Here is a 17,630-nt window from a genome sequence, read left to right on the forward strand (position 1 = left end):
CCCTTGCAACAGCAGCTGACGCAGTGACCCTACTTTCCAGAACGACTGGGCGCCCCAGACCAGACCTCTGTGGTCTATGCTGCCCACCACAGGGTGCCCAGAGATCTGTCTACCACGCGCAGGACAGGCCCAATCCCTCCCGCACGGCGAGGGCCCCTCTGACCTGTGAGCCCCCTGTTCCCACCCCCGGAACACCTCCCGCACCCCATCCTGCACAGGCCTGGCTATGAGGAGCACGGGCCCCACGGATGCTCACAGACGGTCAGCACAAGGCTGCAAGGCCTGCACTGGGGCCCCGCGGAGGGGCTGCCGGACCACCCTGGAGGCAGGGTCCCCCCACAGCCACCCAGCTTTCAGGGTCTCCCAGGTTCAGCATCCTGGGGCGGGGAGCAGGTGCCGCCACCTTTCCCAGAGCAGCTTCTGGAGACGAGGCCCCTGGAGAGAAAGGGGCGTTCCTGTCCCAGCGGCCCACGGTGGGTTCTCCCCGGGGGTGTGGGGCAGGGGCCAGGGCTGCCAGGGGATGCAGCGGTGGCCCCTCCACCCTGAAGGACCCCTGCAGCAGGGCTCGGCTGTGTCCCCGCCTGGCCCTGGCCCCACAGCCCCGGGAGGACAGGTGCCCCCCCCAGGCCCACATCGTGGCTGGGGAGGGTGGGGGGCACCCCTGGCAGGAGTCCAGGGCCGGAGGCCCCCCCACCTGCCTCGGGCACCTGGGCCAACTCGAGGACTCCTGGTGGGTCTGGAGATGAGCAGGAGGGGACGGGGTGGGGGGTGGGGGCAGGTGCAGGCAGGGCGCGGGGAGGGCGGGGACCCAGGGGCACCCCAGCCAGCCCATGGCAGCTCCTGTTGGCAGCTCTTCAGTTAATAGGCTGCAATTTTACACAACGCCGTTTGGAGGTGGCCCGGAGCCAGCCGCGTCCCCAGAGCTCCCGGAGTCGCTGTTTAAAGCCCAGGAAGGACCAGCTGTGGGGAGGACGGGGCGTGTCCATCTCAGCGCAGCAGGCCGGGCAGAGGCGGGGAGGGGCCCCAGGCCCGGGCTCTGGGAATGCGGGGAGACAGGGCGGGGGGCCAGGCCTGCACTGAATCCCAGGCCCGGCCCTCCCAGACCCAGAGGAGGGAACTGGGAGCCTGTGGGGACGGGCACAGCTGGCCAACGGGCCCTGGACCACAGCCACCTCCACCCCCAGGCCCAATCAGGACGACGCAGGAGGGGCCAGGCAGGGGCAGGAATTAGGAATGTGCAGCCAAAGGCCAGGTCAGCGAGAGGCGGGCGGCCGGGAGCAGAGCCCCTTGAGGGGGTCGAGGCTGGAGGCCTCAGGTGGGAACTGCAGGTCAAGGAGCCGGCGGGTGCAGGGACAGAGGGCCAGGCCCAGCATGGGGACGAGAAGCCCCTTCCCCCACGCCCAGGCAGCCCCAGCCCCGGCGGGGACGGGGAGGCTGAGAGAGAGGCCCCCTGAAGGTGCACGCTGGTCCACGCAGGGCACGTGGGGGTCATGCCTCCACGACAGACCCCCCGACCAGCCCAACTCGCAGCCCTGGGTGCAGCCAGACCCCACACCCTCAGGAAGGCCGCCATCCGTCCCGCGTGGAACACAAGGCCAGCAGGGCCACAGTGGGCAACTGGCCCCGGAAGGCGGGGAGGGAGTGCAGCCGGGGGCCTCAGCTATCACCTCCTTGCTCCTGACGTGGGACCTGCTTATGGGGTCCCGCCGCTCTGAGAGCCACCTCGGGGCCTCAGGTTCCCTCAGCGGGACGGGGGCAAGGGGTGAGGCCGGGACGCAGCAGAGGGAGGCAGGACTGGACCAACCCGTCCTCCCAGCCTCACGGGGTGGCCTTTGAGCAAAGTCGCTGCCTGGCCAGCTGCCCACCAGCTCACCGGCCACCAGGAGGGGCCCCTCTGCCCCAGATGCTAGCCTTCTGCCAGGCGATGAGCTTGAGGGCCCTGCAGGAATGAGTTTCTGAGGCTTCACCCACAGCCCCACCCCAGCTGGGCTCCTGTGGCAGAGGGCAAAGACGGCTCCCCAGGGTGCCCCCACGGGGTCTGTGGGCCCTCTCCGCTGACCCCCCAGCCCAGGACAGCAGGCAGAACCCTGCTGGAGGCCCCCCCAGGTAGGGCCAGGACAGGGGGTCACGGGGTGGGCCTGCCACCCCGCACCGACCCCACAGTGCCACAGGCAGGACCCCGCAGCACCCAGCACGGGGTGCCCTCGGCACAGCCCCCAGGGCCCAAGGCCCACGGCTCCTTCCACGGGTGGAAAAGCCGGCGCTGGGAGAGGGCCTTGCCCAGAGGCCACAGAGCCAGCAGACCGCACGTGGTAGGGACCAGGGACCTGCCCGCCCCCTAGGCCTGGGTACCAGGGCTGAGCAAGCAGAGTCAGGGCCCAGCCCCCACCCGGAGCCCCGGGCCAAGCTGGGTCAGCAGGCAGCCTCCGCCAGCTGTTATTTCATCCACCAGCCCCACCCCTGCATTGACCCTCAGGGCTCCAGGCACCCCCACCCTCCGGCCCCCAGGAGCTATGCCCACGGCAGCCAGCCCTCCCCGGGCGGGTCCCTACCCACCCAGCCAGCCAATGCTGACGCCGGGGCTGCTGCCACCCCAGGATGCCCACCCCCGCCCGGCCCTCGCCCCCACCCCCGCCCTGCGCACCCCCAGGCTGGGCCCGTGGAGGGGCCAGGGAGCTGCCCCCTCGATAGGGCACCCCAACAGGCTCACTGTAGCCAGGGGCGGGCGGGCAGCCAGCCTCACCCTGCCCTTGGCCCTGTGTCTCTGGGCAGAGTGCTGCCTCGGCGACACCCGATCCCAGGGGGGGCGGGGGTGGAGGGGGCCGCCCGGCTGGCCCTGCCCCCGCCCCCACGGTCTTCTGGAGGTCACCTCCGTGGGTGGGCAGGCCTGTAGGCCAACAGGCCCTGTCAGCCTTAAGCTGCCATAGGCCTGACCCGCCCCCAGGCCCCCACGCCCAGCCCGGACCTCGACACGTGCTGAACACAGGAGCGCCCAGGGAGCGCGAGGAGACAACGGTCCCGGGGACTGGGGCCCCCTCTGCACCAGGACACGTGGAACAGGCGCTGGCGCCCCGGCAATGACCCTGTGCTGACCTTGCGGATGCGGCCGCTGCGCGTGCCCACGAACACCACTGTGCGGCCCCGGTAGTCATAGGCGGCCACGGCGGTCAGGCCGTCGTCTTTGTCCACGAATAGGGGCGTCCCCTCGATGGTGACCGTGCCGCCCAGGGGCTGGTTGAAGTCCTGCCCGCAGAAGTCGTCGTCAATCTGCAGGGGCTGGAGAAGGAGGCGGGGGGTGAGGCCCAGGCCGTCCCGCGGGGAGACGCTGCGGCCGTGCGGGGCTGGGGGTGGCCGGCACAGCTGCGGTTGGTCGTGGGGAGACGGAGGCCCTGGGAGCTGCTTGAGCAGCAGGAGCCTGGGGTGAAGGGCACCTCTCACACCCACCAGGCCCAGGCCCCGCCCCCCACCACGGGGGCACAGGGAGCCGTGAGGGGCACACAGGTGCGTGCCAGGGGCACGTGGGGAGCTGGGGTGGTTCACTCAGGACAGGATGCGGGGTGACACCTAATAGGCAGCGGGAGGGGCCGGCTGCGAGGAGGCGTCTGCAGGGGAAGGAAGCAATCGATGGTGCAGGTTCCGGAGCCGGGCGGGGAGGGCGGGCGAGGGGACGGGTCAGGCAGCTCCAGGCCGGCTGAGGTTTGTGGGGGGTGGGGGCGGGGCGGGTCCAGGATGCTGGCTGGGGGCCGAGGTGGGAGGGACCAGGGCAGATGGGAGGAGCGGTGGGGGCCGTGCCCAAGAAGGGGGTGCACATGGAGCACACAGGGGCCGCAGCGAGGCACCCGCCAGCAGTCTCCCGCCGCACTGAGGAGGCCCGACGCTCCCCGGCCAGAGACGGGCGGGCTTTCCCGGGGCCACCAGGAGCCCCGGGCAGCAGAGGCGCCGGAGGCCCTCCGAACAAGCCCTTACCCCCTACGAGTCTGGGGTCTCCAGTGGAAGACCGTCCTTTCTGGGGGAGGGCAACAGACACTCCTCAAAAAGCAGCTGGCCCCGTCAGGGCCTAGAGACAGGACATACAGTGCAGGCCAATGGGCACTGAGCGGCCCCCAGCTTCTTGCCCTCCCAGGTGAGGCACACAGCCAGGCACCAGGGCAGCAGAGAGCAGAGCCTCCAGACGGCACCCTGAGAGGGGATGTGCCTGCTGCCCGCCTGACCCTGGTCTGGCCCCAGCTCGCCCTTTACTGGCCACGTACCCTGGACATCACCTCACTTCTCAGTGACCTCATCTGTGAAAAGAGACAAGGCCCGGCCAGCCAGAGCCCAGAACAGTGCTAGGCACGAGGGCGGGGGCTCTGTCCACGGCCGCAAGGGCACACGGACACAGTCACATCACGTTTTCTCAAGGGATGGGCCGGCCGCAGCACCGACCCGGGAGACGGCCGTGCTTCGTGCTCCGGGCCAGCGGGGCGGGGTGCTCACCGAGTTGATGCAGCCCAGCTCCTTGTTGAGCAGCCAGGGCAGCGAGAGCTTGCCCTCACCACGATAGCAGGACTGGATGCGCGCCTTGATCTTCTCCTTGATGGCCCTGAGCGTGAAGAGGCAGAGCACCGACTCCCGCGGCGGCTTTACGCGGTTCTTCTGGCCCTGGGCGAACACGGTGAACAGCACGTCCTCGTCCTCGGCCAGGCCCAGCTGGTGGGCCAGGGCCCGGCCCGGCCGGCTCAGGTAGGCGTCCTGCACCAGGCGGTACTCCACGCCCGCCTGCTCGCAGCCGATGGGGAACTCCACGTAGGAGTAGAACTTGGGGTCGTCCACGCACAGCCGCACGATCTTGGACGTGAAGAAGTGCTCACCAGCAGCGTCGGGCGAGGTCAGCTGCGTGTCCAGCTGCAGCGTGAGGTAGTACACAAAGTGCTCGCTGCGGAAGCTGTACACGTAGTAGATGTCGAAGGCCGGGAACTTGGACAGCGTGTCCGAGGGGATCTTGAGCTGCGAGGACACAAACTCGTCCTGGTACACGAAGCCAAACATCTCCGCGTCCTCCTCGTTGGCCATGAGCCGGCGGCTGGACAGCGTGGGGAAGTACTCGGACTTGCCGTCGATGGGCGTGCCCACAAAGAGCTTGGCCTGCGCCTGGCCGGGCGGCCCAGCGATCAGCACGCCGGCCATGCTGCCCGCCTCGCGCACGCCCGACAGGTAGTGCTCCTTGCGGTGGTGCGGCTCGCCCAGCTTGAAGAGGTCGTCCAGGCGCAGGAACTGGCAGATGCCTTGGGAGGCGCTGCCGCAGGCCAGCAGGCGGTTGGCGGGCTGGTCGAGCAGCAGCAGCTTGTTGACATTGTCGGTGCTGCCCAGGCCGTGCGGGCAGGACTGCACGCTGGGCGGCGGGTAGCACTTCTCGTTATCCTCCACCGGGCCCGTCACGTGCGCCCGCAGCAGCGTCAGGTTCCCCGACAGCTTGTAGATGCGGTTCACGGCGCCCACGTACACCTCGCCTGTCTGCTCGTGGACCACCAGGTGGGTCAGTGCCCAGTCGCTGGCAGTGAAGGTGCGGAAAGGGGGCTGCGGACCCCCGCCCGCCTGGGGTGCACCCCCCAGGAGGAGCAGCAGCAGGATCAGCAGCAGCAGCAGCGGAGCCCGCGGGCTCAGACGTGGCAGCAGCATGACGGGCCGGGGCCTCGGGCCAAGGCGCTCAGGTCCTGCGGGGCCACGCATCATAGGAGCCTCAGCCCTGCAGGGACGAGGGATAGGGCGTGTCGCCTGTGCCATCACCGAGCTCCAGTGCCCATCCTCCGCTGGGATGTCCCACTCGTGGGGCGCGGCCTGACCCTCCGGGAGTCGCCAGAGGGGCAAGGGAGAGCCCTTCCCCACCTGGAGCCCCGGGAGCAGCTATACTGAGCCCCACACCCCAACAGGCAGCGCGGGCCATGCGAACTCCACCGCTGCCCGGTCCGTGGCCGGGCGGAGAAGATATAGGGACCCAGGACCAGGAGGTGGGTGACAGACCTGGGCTTGCCCACGCCCCCCAGGGAGCAAGGCTCCTGGCTCCAAGCTCCCATGGTGGTGACCACCTCTCTGCCCAAGCGCCTTGTGGGCTGGACAGTGCTGCTCACAGGTAGTAGAGAGCACTCGTGTGGTCCCTGCAGAAGGCGGGGCTCCTCGCAGCCACGTCCCGCACCTGGCCCCGCCCCCAGCCCTGCTCTCAGAGACCCCGCCCCATCCCCGCCCACCTACCCCCGCCCCGCCCCCACACTGCTCTCAGAGACCACGCCCCCGAACCTCGCCCCGCCCCCAGCCCTGCTCACTAAGAGCCCGGCTCCGTCCCCGGCCCCGCCCCCTTCTCTGAGCCGGTTCCCCCAGCAGCGGGGTGGCACGCACCTCCCATCCCCAGCCAATGCCCCGGCCCTGCCTCCTCGCAAACAATCTCATCTCCCCACAGCCCGGCAGCTGGCAGCCACACTCCAGGTTACGTGTAGCTTCTGGGGCCGGCAGCCACGTGGTTGACCGGGTCGCCGGCCAGGGTCTCCCCGTCTGTGCAGTGCTGACCACGAGGCTCCTCTCCCGGGTGACAGCGAGCAGGCCGGGGTGCCTAGTCAGGGTCCCGCCTCAGCTGTCCCCGGACCTGCGGGCTGAGGGCAGCAGCCACGAGCTCTCCAGCTGTCTGTCACCTCTGTAGTCTGAGGCCCGAGCTGTCCCCAGACACTGTCCCCACCAGCAAGAGAGCTGCCTAAGCCCCAGAGGCCAGCCCAGGACCCGCCCATGTGAGTGAGTGACTGGGCCCTGCTGCCCACCCCAGCCTCACTCCCCACACCCTCTTCCCTTCGGGGATGCTGAGCCTCGAGAACTGAGGGGTGGGGGTGCTGGTCAGCACTCCACGGGTGACGGGTGGGGGCCTGAGGGGGGATGCTGAGCCCCCAGAAAGGGGGGGAGCTCTGGCCAGCGTCCCACAGGAAGGGCACCAGGCACTGTTGCCGCAGGACCCTGCCCACAGGCTGTGAGCTACCCCCTCACTCCCTGCCCAGACATCCCCAACAACTATGGCCGCCAGGGACCTCCCAGGCGGCAGGGAGAGGATTCCTCAGCCCCTGCCTCCAGCTCAGGAGCCCAGGGCAGAGCAGAACTGGAGAACAGGCTCCTCAGGACTCGGCAGGGCCTGGGCTGAGTGCTTACGAACTCCAAAGAAAACATGAATCACTCACGGTGTATCAGTTCAAAGCAGGCCTGCAATTACCCGGGGCTGGGCTCTCCCCTCCTCCGGGTAATTATACACGTCCTAATGCAATTACGGGCCCTACTTTTTATATTAAACAGGAGGGACCCAGCTGAAGAAGCGCCATCCAAACGCCAGCCTGGCTGGGGGCCTGCTGCCCCTCCCCCAGCAGGGCTGCCCAGAGGACCAGTCAGGGGTACGGGGCTGCAGCCAGCAAAAGGGGGCGTCGAGACCACCCCCTCACAGGGGCCACTAAAGACAGCTGGGGACTCCCCCTACCCGCGAGGAACGGGGCCGTGGCTCAGATAGACCCAAGGTCACCCAGTTGGTTGTGCACACTCCTACGGAGACCTGGACTCCCACGGGCCTCTGCTCTGCCCAGGAAAAAATGCATTCATTCCAGAGCGGCTGCTGGGGAGGGCCATGCCGGCCGGGGGGAGGGGAGCCCTGACAGATGCGAGCTCTGGGCCCGCGCTGGGGTCTGGGGAGGCCCTTCCACCTGCTGGTCAAGGACCAGGCCTGACGCTGGCGGGGGAGGGGCACCCCGGGCGCAGAGCAGCAGGAGCAAAGGCCGGGGTGGAACCTGCTGGACCGCGCAGAGGGCAGAGACGGTGCCCGCAGCACCAATCAGAGCCAGGCCGGGAGGGAGAAGCTGCCCGGGGCACAGGGCTGGGTGTGCTGACGGGAGGTGAGCAGGGCAGGGAGCGGCCCGGCGGCCTCCACGCCCGCACAGGACCGGCTCAGCCATCCGCCAGGGCGTGGAGAGCGCGCCGCCCGCTTCTCTGCCGGCCCGCGGCCACCGCCGCTCCGCGCCCTGAGAAACAAAGGCCCTCAGAGGCTTCTTCCCAGAGGGACGGCCCCAATCTCCCCCACCCCACTGGCCAACTCCCCAGCCACATTTGGACCCTGGCGGAACTCGGACAGCTTGAGGCATGGGGGACGTAGAAGACACGGCGTCCTACCCAGGGGTGCCTTGTCGGTCAGAGCCGGAGCCAAGAGCTGCCCCGTCACCCCACCTCCCCCACACAGGCTCCCGGAGGTGGTCCCAAGCCGCCTGCTCCCCTCCAGGCCTGTCTGAGGGGGCCGGGGGCCGGGATCCGGGGCACTCGAGTCCTGCTCCTCAGGAAAAGTGCCTGCTCCCCGGCTCCCCCGAGTTATCCTCTCCTCCCGACCCCATTTCACACGCGGAGATGTTCCTTGGCGTGAGGAGGGGCTTATAACACACCAACCACGGCAGAGCCGGCAAAGGGCAGTCGGCTTGGTTCCCAGCTCTCATCCGTCCCCTACCCCCAAGCACACAACCTCAGCCACACCGGGGCTGGCCAGGCGTCTGCAGCGCCGTCTCCTCTACCTGAAATGCCCACTTGGGGACTCCCGGGCCCCCTCCCAGGCCGACTTGCTGCCGGGCCTGAAAGAAATCACTGGCTTCCCAGTTCGCCCCTGGCGCAGCACCTGGTCTCCCCTGCACACCCCAAATCAGCAGGGCGCCAGGGGACCTGCCTGGGCGAGCTCCCCAGGGCCCGAGGAGCGAGGCTCAGCCCACCCCGCGCAGACCCTGAGAACCGGCCTCGGCTCGGAAAGAGGTGGGGCAGCGCGGAGAGGCGCACCACCGGATTCCAGGCTCCGGGGCTGAAGGCTCGGTCCACGTCCCCCAACACACACCCCTCTTTCTTTCAAGGGGCGTGGCCCCAGCACCCCACAGATTAACCAGGGGCAGCTCCAGGCCCTAGACGGCCGCCGGAGCTCCTCTCGCCCCCTTCCTGGGCTGTCCCTGTGGTCTCGGAACGGGCGTGGGTCCGCGGAGTCGCAATCCCCTCCCCGAGGCCGCCCGATCGCGCCCCGCGGCAGCCAGCCCCGTCGCCCACCAGGCCCAGGGCCGCGCAGGAGCCCTCGGAGCGGCCACGGGAAGCGACTGACCCTGGAGAGGCCCCGCGCGGGGCGGCGAGGAGGCCGGGCGCGCGGCTGGCGCACCGCCCCTCCCAGCCCGCGCGGGCCTGCGGGCCTGGGCGGACCGGCGCCCACTCCGACCCCGCGGGCCTGCCGGCGCCGGACGTCCAGCGCGCTCCGGTGACCTGGGCCGGCCGAAGGGCCCTCCCGGCAGCGCTGCAGCGAACTTTCTCCACGCCTGGCTGTGAGGAGGCGGCGCGGCCCGCGAGCTCGGCGGCCAGGGTCCCATCCCGGCCGGGCGGGGACGCGCGGGCTCAACGCCGGCGCCGCGGCCGCGCCCGGACACGCGTGAACCCAGCGGGAGCCGCAGGGACACGCGAGGGCGCGGACACGCGCGCCGCAGCCCCCCCACCCCCGTATGCCCCCTCCCCGCCGCTCGGCCGCAGCCCCGAGGAGGCCGGCCCGGAGCCGCCCCGGAGCCTGGACCCCCGCTGGACCATCGCCGGACCCCCGCCCGCCCCGCCGCGGGGAAAGTTGAGCCCCTACTCACAGGCTGCCCCGGGGCGCGCCCGCCGCCGGCCATCGCAGCTCGCCGCCCGCGCCGCCGCCCGCCCCTGCCCCGCCGCGGGGCCGCTGAAGCCGCGCAGGCCGCCCAGGCCGAGGCCGCCGCGCCCGGGCTCCGCTGCGTGGCCGCCGCCGCTGCCCAGCATGAATGGGGCGCCAGGCGCGCGGATGCGGACCGGCCTCGCTCTCGCCGCCCGCGGAGCGCCGCGCGCATGCGCCGCCCTGGGGGCCGGGCCGGGGCGGGGCCTGCGCGGGGGCGGGGACGGCGGCGGCCTCCAGGGGGCGCTCGATCCCCGCCGCCGGCCTATGCCCACCGCACGCTGCAAAGGGCAACGCCGCCGCCGGCAGCCGCTGCCCCGGAACCGGACCCAGATGCGGCCGCGATCCGGAACGGCGGTCTCGGCCCGGGATCCTCATAGGGCTGCCGGGCGCGCGGTCCGGGAGGAGGCGGCGGGCTGGGTGCGGGGACTTGAGCGAGGCGCTGGGGGCGGCGAGTGGGGTCCGGGAGGCACACCGGGCGGGGTCGCCGGGCAGGGGGCCGCAGGAGGCGGGGGGCGGCCGGACGTAGGAGCTGGCTGGGGCAGGTCCAGGGCGCGCCGAGCGGGGGTCACGGGGCTAGGCTGGGGGCGCACGAGGCGGGGGTCGGGACGTAGGAGCTGGCTGGGGAAGGTCCGGGGCGCGCCGGGCGGGGGTCGCCAATCCGAGCTCACGAGTCGGCAGGGCAGGGGCGGTCGCCGTGGCCGCGCCCCCGCAGCAGTGCGCGCGACCCGGGGCCGTCCGAAGGTGGGTCCGAGCGCGGGCACCTGGTCAGGGCTAGGCGAGGCCCGTGGGGACGGCTGAAGGGCCCGGGGCCGGAGTGCGGGGGGACCAGCTGGGGCGGAGCCGCGGCCGCCGGATGGCCGCGAGCCAGGCGGTCACCCGCAGGAGAGGGACCCCGCAGGCTCGGGCGACCTCTGACCCTCCCCACCTCCAGGGGCTGAGTCCTGGATTCCGAGCTGCTGTTCTCCATCTCTTGTGGGTCTAGCACGAGATGTTGCCCGCCAAGCGACATCTGGGGACGTGGGGACGCGGTCTGCGTGGTGGGGGCCCAACCCAGTGGCCGGAGTCACCGGAAGGTGTGCGGATCCCAGCGTGGCTGGTTGCGCGCAGCGGGCCCACCCGTTCTCAGAGCCTGCCCTGGGACCACACCCCTCCCGCTCACCCTCCGGAATGTCCCTGGCTGCCCCCAGCCCCACTCCCTGCTCCCAACTCCTGTCACCTGCGGGCCCCTCCCCGAAGAACTCCTGACATGATACTCAGCATCACGCAGGGCCATCCTTCCAGGCGGTGGGTAAGGCACTCCAGACAGCAGAGCTGGTCGTCTTTATGACCCTTGGCCACCAGAGGAGTTCTTCAGCCTGTCAAAAATAAAGGAAAATAGGGGTCAATCTGACTACCTTCATGTTGGTTATTTTTGTTCACTAAAAGTTACCAGAGGAAATACCAAGGTAAGCCAGGCCTTAGGACAAGATATTTACAACACCTGTACACTTGACAACAGCTGCGTAGCCAGGATTTAGGAGGGATCCCCAAGAATCAACAAGGCCACAATCCATCAGGGACCCAGAAAAGAAACCCCAACACGCACAGCGTTGGAGCAAAAATGGCAAATAATTGTTGCTCCCAAGAGCCCCGCACAGGGTCTCTGCCCCCGGGAGGCCAGTCTGGTGCAGATGGAGAGGGGAGCAGAGAAGGGGACCTTGTGGGCTGGAGGCTGCAGCCCAGGCAGCCCCCCACCACCGCCCCGTCCCCTCACACGGAGGGAAATGAGTCAGCGGGCACTGGGCTCTTCCTCCTTGGGTTTCCTGTGTGGGTTTCGCTTCTGTTGCCATTTGAGAGGGCAGGCAGTGTGTGGGGCTGCGGGAAACAATTGCAAGAGCCAGAATCAAATCCACTGGAGATGGGGGGGGGGGCGCTTCCAAATGCGCACGTTCCTTCGCAACCGCTTCTGTGTCTCTACCTCAGAGCTTTGTGCAGAAGGAACTCTGGGGGCCTCTCCGCAAGGGTCGGAGGAGGGAGGGACCCTCCTGGGCAGATCCTCCAGGGGCTCACTTCACACCCTCCCACCCCACTCCCACGGTGTGTGCACACGCTCACACAGAGCTACTGAGTGTGCAGCGCCCTGAAGGGTGAGCGCTGGCCACCACTGGGCACGCAGGGTGGCTGCAGTCACCATCGCCTCTGGGAAGCCTACTCTGGTCACTGGGTGGGGAGAGGATGGGGGTCTGCCAGGGGGCAGCGTCAAGGAGATGCAGATGGAGGGGTGCACAGCGAGCCATGTCCCAGAGCAGGAGCAGGGCTCACCCAGGTGCAGGCCCTGAGGGAGGCCCCCCGCCCCACCCTCCCTCCCCAGCAGGCCCCGTGGTCGAGCAGACAGGTCTCACCTGACCTGAGCTCCCAGGGGGTCAGGGAAGCTGCAGGGGGCAGGGCACATCCTCCCCCCGACCCCCATCCCTGGGCTCTGCTGCCCGAGGTCACGCCCATGGTGGCCTCTGTGCCTGATGGCCTTGGCAGCTCCGGGTGCTCCTTGCCCAACAGGTCCGGGAGGAGTCCCAGGATGGACCCTCATGAGCGGGCTGGATCATAGGCCCCCAAGGACCAGTCACTGCAGCCAGGAGTAGAGCCTCTCAGGGCCATACTGGCGCAGGGAGCTCTCCGAGTGAGGGCAGCTTCGGGGAGGGAGTCCCCAGAGAAAGCCCAGGTGCAGGCATTCAACAAGCTGCTGGAAGCGGCAGACAGGGCCCCAGCCAGCCGCCGGCCTCCCCCCCCGGGTCCACTGGGCCTGCGCCCCTGGTGTGCCCTTGGCTGGGGGCCCCGACTACTGCCAACCTCTCAAGGCCCAAAGTGCCCTCTGCCTCCAGGAAACCTTCCTGACTGCAGTTTCCTTGGGCTTCCTGGCCCACTCTTGGCCAGTGGTGGTGAGCCTGGGCTCAGAATCGCTGTCCTTGGGGAGGCACCCAGGTCACTGTCAGCACCACGCTGTAGGGAAGACAGGAGCAGAGCCCCTGCCTGCCACTCCACAGACACCCCTGAGAGCTGTGGGGGCTCAGGGTCACCTTGTTCTGGGGCTGCAGTGAGACGGCTTCAGGGGACAAGTGGGTGACAGATGTAAACAGTGATGCAGGCTGGCTGGTGGGTTCCTGCCCTGTGGGAAGCAGGGACGAGCATCAGGCAGGCTGGAGGGAACCGGTGGGAAGAGCCCCGATAGGGTCTGCAGCCGGCACAGCACATGCCAGCCCTGAGGGTCACAGTCAGCTCACCGGGACGGTCCTTGGAGGGCTGGCCTCAGCAGGACCGTGGCCTCCACCCTGGGTGGGGCCCAGTGGCCCTTGCACCCCTCAGCCCAGGGATGAGAGCATGGAAGCAACCCAAGCCCTCGCTGTGCTGAAATTCCCAGGAGGTGGCACTCCCACCCAAAGTAACCGGCAACCCGGCTGCCCACGCCCAAAGGGTCAGAGGAGGCCAGCTGTGAACCCAGGGTGGAGATGCAGATGGGGGTCTCAGCCCACAGCCCCCAAACGTGCAGGACCCCACTCAGGTGGCCGTCAGAGGGGCACCCGGGAGCCAGCCTGGTGGCACAGGGCCAATGGACACCAATGTGCAGGTGATGCGAGGGAGCAGCTGGCTCGGGGGAGAGAACCCGGGGCTTTGCAGGCCCTGTGTCATCACTCCTGCCGTCGGAGGCCTTGGTGTGGAAGGGCCATGCCTGGGACAGCCACGGCGTGGACACGGACATGGCAGGTGACGGGCGCCTCCACGAAGCATCAGGCGCGCTGGACGCAGCACTGGACCGGGTGCCCTGTGGGCACACCGTGGAGGGAAGGTGGCCTAGAGCACCTAGGAGAGGGCAGCAGCATCAGGTCCACGCGGGAGCTTCTCTGACACGACAGCTTTCGGGGCTGGAGCAGGTTCCGGGGGACGGTGTCAGCCAAGCAGGGCCAACTCTGCGTCCCCGTCGCGGTGACTGTTCCCAGAGCGCTCTTGTGGCAGGGGACACGGGACCGACACACGCCGGGCATGGGCATCAGCCCCCACGCTGCAGGACAGTCCCCTGGGGGTGGGCGCTGGGGGTCGGGAGAGGGTGCAGGCCTCCGCCCTGCCCTAACACCCTGGGAGGCCGTCCCTGGAGACAACGGTCACCTCCAAGTAGGCAGGTGAAGAGGACCCTCCACGGTTGCCCCTCTGGAAGCAGAGCTGTGCCTGAGGCCTCGTGACCAGGAAGGCTGGACAGTGGACGTCCCGCCAGTGGAAACCCCCACAGGACCTGGCCGGCCCTCCTCCTGTGGCCACATCCCCACAACTCCAGTCTCCTAGCGCGTCACCTCCTCAGAGAGGCTCCCAACTGGAGTCCCGAGTGTGCCAACACCCCACTAGTTCACACATCGTGGGGGGCCCGGAGGCTTGGGGCCTCGACCCAGGATGGGGGGCCAGGTACCAGCCTGAGTCCCTACTCTGCTGCTGAGCCGCACAGCTGGGCAGGCTGGCCCCCACAGTCAGACCCGGACCCCCTCCTGGCCCACCCTGTGCCCCTCAGTGGCCGCCGGTGGGCACAGGGGGGCTCAGTGCGGGAGCAGTGATGGTGAGAGGGAAGCTGGAGTTTCCAGGGAGGCTTTGGAGCCACCCAAGTTCCCCTGCGTGCCACCCTTTCTGGAAAGACCCTCCCTGGGGGAAGTCCCGGTACCCTTGGGCTCTGTGTAGGAGCAGAGGCTTCAGAGGCAGAGACTCAGGGTTCCAACCCCCCAGCTCCATGCCTACCAGGGCCCCATCCCTCAGCGCCTTCTGGGGGTCTCTGGGTTGCTGTAAGGGCCAGAGGAGCTCACAGGGACTCCCCAGCCACCCCGCCTGCCGGCAGGGAGGGACCATGAACGTCCCTCTCCAAGGCGAGGACCAGGCTCAGGGGCCCCTTCCTGCCCTCCACGCTGTGTCACAGGGAAATCTGTGATTTCCTGACTCTACCGCAAGCTCCACCGGCAGGGAGGGGCCGTGAACGTCCTTCTCCACGCGAGGCCCCTTCCTGCCCCCCACGCCTTGTCACAGGGAATCTCCGTGATTTCCCAAACCCACCACAAGCTCCCCATGTGATGCTGTTTCCCCGTCCCCATGAGGTCACCCTGCTGACCTTGCCCAGCCCCGCCTCTCCCGGGAAGCCTCCCTAAGCCCTGCCCATCAGCTGGTCATCAGCAGCCCCAGGCCAGTGGGCTCTGGACCTGAGTGCATGTCAGCACCTGGGTCTCCTCCATGCAGCGCCATCACGGGGTCCCTGGCAAGGAGAGTGAGGAGCAGAAAGGACCAGCCCCCCGTCTGCTGTGTCCTTGGCAGGGAGGGCTGAAGGCAGCTACGCCACTCCCTACCTGGCACAGGCCCTGTGAAGGGCAGGGGGCGGCAAGGAGAGCCAAGACTTGGCCACACTGCTGCCTCAGCCCCATGCACTGCGGGACAGGTGGGGTTCTGGGAGGACAGATACCGAGGTGACATTTGCAATCTCTAGCTGCTAGAGTCAACACCAGAGAAACAGAAGACAGGAACAGTCCTGATGAAAACCAGGCTCCACTTCACGCAAGGACACGTTCACTGCATGGACGCCTGCTTCAGGCACGGCTGGCTCCAGGAGCCCAAGCATGTCACTGGGCGTCTGTCGCTCAGCTCCACCTTCTTGCGTGGGCACTCTTGGGGGTGATGACCCCAGCAGCACACTGGGCCCACTGGAGTCGTGTGACTGAGCCTTCCCACTGCTCACTGTAATGTAAATTTCCGGGCGGGGGGACACCCGCCTGGTGTGACAGCTGCTACACAACCCTGATTTCCAAGAGGCCTGGCCTCTTGGGTTTCTAAGCAATTAAAACAGGGCTTTTAATTATTAACATTATTACGCTCATGATGAAAAAAAAAATCCAAGTGGTGCATGAACCAAGCCCCAGGAAAGGCCACCTCCCCACCAGGCCCCGGTCACCTCCCAGGAGCGCGGTGTCCCCAGCTCCCCATGTCCTGGCAGAGATTCACCCAGGATGCCCCTGCCTCTCTGCAGAGAGGACGTGTTGGGGGCCAGAGTGAGGTACTCCCCCCGTGGCAAAGGTCATGAGGAAGGAGGCTTGACATACGCAAAGGTGGGATCGAGCCTCGAGTCCCCCTGGAAATCCTCGAGCATCTACCCCCCATAACCAGAGCCTGCCTACTTTACTACTTTGTGCTCTCACTTACACCTCTGACTTTACGGGGGGCTGTCCCCCACCACCTCTTTCAGAGAAGGAGTTAACTTAGAGCTCCAGCTAATAAAAACGCCTGGGTGTGACAAGAGTGTTTTAACCTACAAACTCCTCTGAAGGTTCTCTAGCCTGCCTGACAGGCTTGTCTGGCCACATGTGATTGCTCACAAACTCCCAACCGTGAGAGGCACGAGATGCTTTAAACCTTCTAAAAACAGGTTCCTTAGAAAAGTTAGAAAACTATAAGTATAATGGGCTGATTAGAAATTGTATTGGTGAAGGGTTTTTCATTTGTTTAGCCAATGTTTGTTGCTAAGTCTCCATATCCCCTGCCCTTACACACATTAATGAATATATAGAAGAAATAAGTATTAACCTTCGATATTAATCACATTAGACCTTAGGCTAAGTAAATTCTTTCCTTAACTAAAACCCACTACACCGTCACCCTATAGGAATGTAACTTTATTTGAGTGGTGTCTGTTTTAAGAATAATCACCCCTGGAGAAATAAGTGTCCTGGTTGACTGACTGTTGTCACAAGGAGAGGGTCATAAATTGTCAGCAGGCCCCCTGGCCAAAAGATGATGTAACACCCCTAAGACCTCTGTATACATTTGTATGAAGCACCTGACTTTGATAAAAGTCAGGACTGCTGACCCCACGTGACTTTTGCATAACATCTCAGTGTATAAAAGTAGACCATGGAAAATAAAGAATGGGGATCAGTTTCTCGAAATACTGGTCTCCCCATGTCGCTGTCTCTCTCTCACTCTGGTTGAGTCTCCATCTGGAGTGCGGAACCCGCCATGCTTACTAATTATGCCTGGGCTTCTAAGATCCGACCGGGGAGGCCTCAGTGTCTCCTCTCCTTCGGGAGAACGGAAGGACGCCTGTGGCCTACGTAAGTGGCGCAAACTTCTTGTCTTGAAGTTTTATTGGTCTCCCGCGTAAACCAAGCTACTCAGCCTCTTTTCTCCACTGAATTTTCCTACTGAGCTATCCTCATTCTATTACTCTTTACATCTTTAATTAATATCTAATTGAAGCTATTGCATCCTGATCCTCGCCGACGCCGTCCCCGCTTCGAACTCGCTGGATCAGCTGGGGCTGGACCCCCGCAAGGACGCGCAGCACCTCTGCCCCCGGCCGCCTCTGTGGGCCCCCATCTCCCACTAACAGGTTTCGGAGACGGTCCAACAGGCACTCGGGCCCCCTCGTCACCCTCCTGGAACCCAGCGAGCGAACCGGCCCCGGGAGCCGCTCTGTGGTGCGACCCGACAGGACTGTGGCTGAGAGGGCGGATCCCGCTGGACGCCTGCAGGCCTTGAACCCCCAGAAGCCCAGGCGACGGCCTGCTGAGGCCCTGGGCGGCGTGCTGTCTGTCCATAGCCCCACGCTGGACCCAGAGGGGGACGAACTCTCCAGAAGGCGGGCGCTGCGGGCTCTTTGTGGGGCCCGAGTGGGATCAGAGTGGCCAGGCCCGGTCCCCGTGTCTGAGCCCCTTGATCCAGCTGCACTGACAGCTTCCCCCTGGACTCCCTGTCACACGACCCAGCGGATCCTTCCCACCTGTCTGCTGGAACGGGGGTCCCTCGTGCTGCGGGGTCCAGTCTACCCCAACCCCGGCACTCCAGGCAGCCTGGGGTGTTGCCCTCCCTCTGAAGGCTTCCTTCTGGGCACCCGTGTTTTGAGGCTGAACACCATGTCATTGGTCTACCTGTTCCACAGCTA

General features: G+C 67.0%; 1 protein-coding gene across 3 annotated transcripts in view; it reads right to left on the reverse strand.

Moving 5' to 3' along the window:
- The window catches only part of PLXNA1 (plexin A1), a 41,107-nt gene extending 29,651 nt beyond the window's left edge, over window positions 1-11,456 (reverse strand). Inside the window, exons 1-4 of one of the 3 annotated variants that reach the window (XM_061397314.1) lie at window positions 11,178-11,456; window positions 10,914-11,052; window positions 4,477-5,725; window positions 3,094-3,276 (exon numbers count right to left, since the gene is read on the reverse strand). In XM_061397314.1, the coding sequence (XP_061253298.1) occupies window positions 3,094-3,276; window positions 4,477-5,725; window positions 10,914-10,957 (1,476 nt within the window). In that variant the 5' untranslated portion in view covers window positions 10,958-11,052; window positions 11,178-11,456. Of the gene's footprint in view, window positions 1-3,093; window positions 3,277-4,476; window positions 5,726-9,641; window positions 10,088-10,622; window positions 10,863-10,913; window positions 11,053-11,177 lie in introns of those variants that run through there. The other 2 variants (XM_061397315.1, XM_061397313.1) reach the window with 2 other exon arrangements.
- Between the last annotated feature and the right edge of the window lie 6,174 nt (window positions 11,457-17,630).

The sequence above is a fragment of the Bos javanicus genome, chromosome 22, assembly GCF_032452875.1.
Source record: "Bos javanicus breed banteng chromosome 22, ARS-OSU_banteng_1.0, whole genome shotgun sequence".
NCBI lineage: Eukaryota > Metazoa > Chordata > Mammalia > Artiodactyla > Bovidae > Bos > Bos javanicus.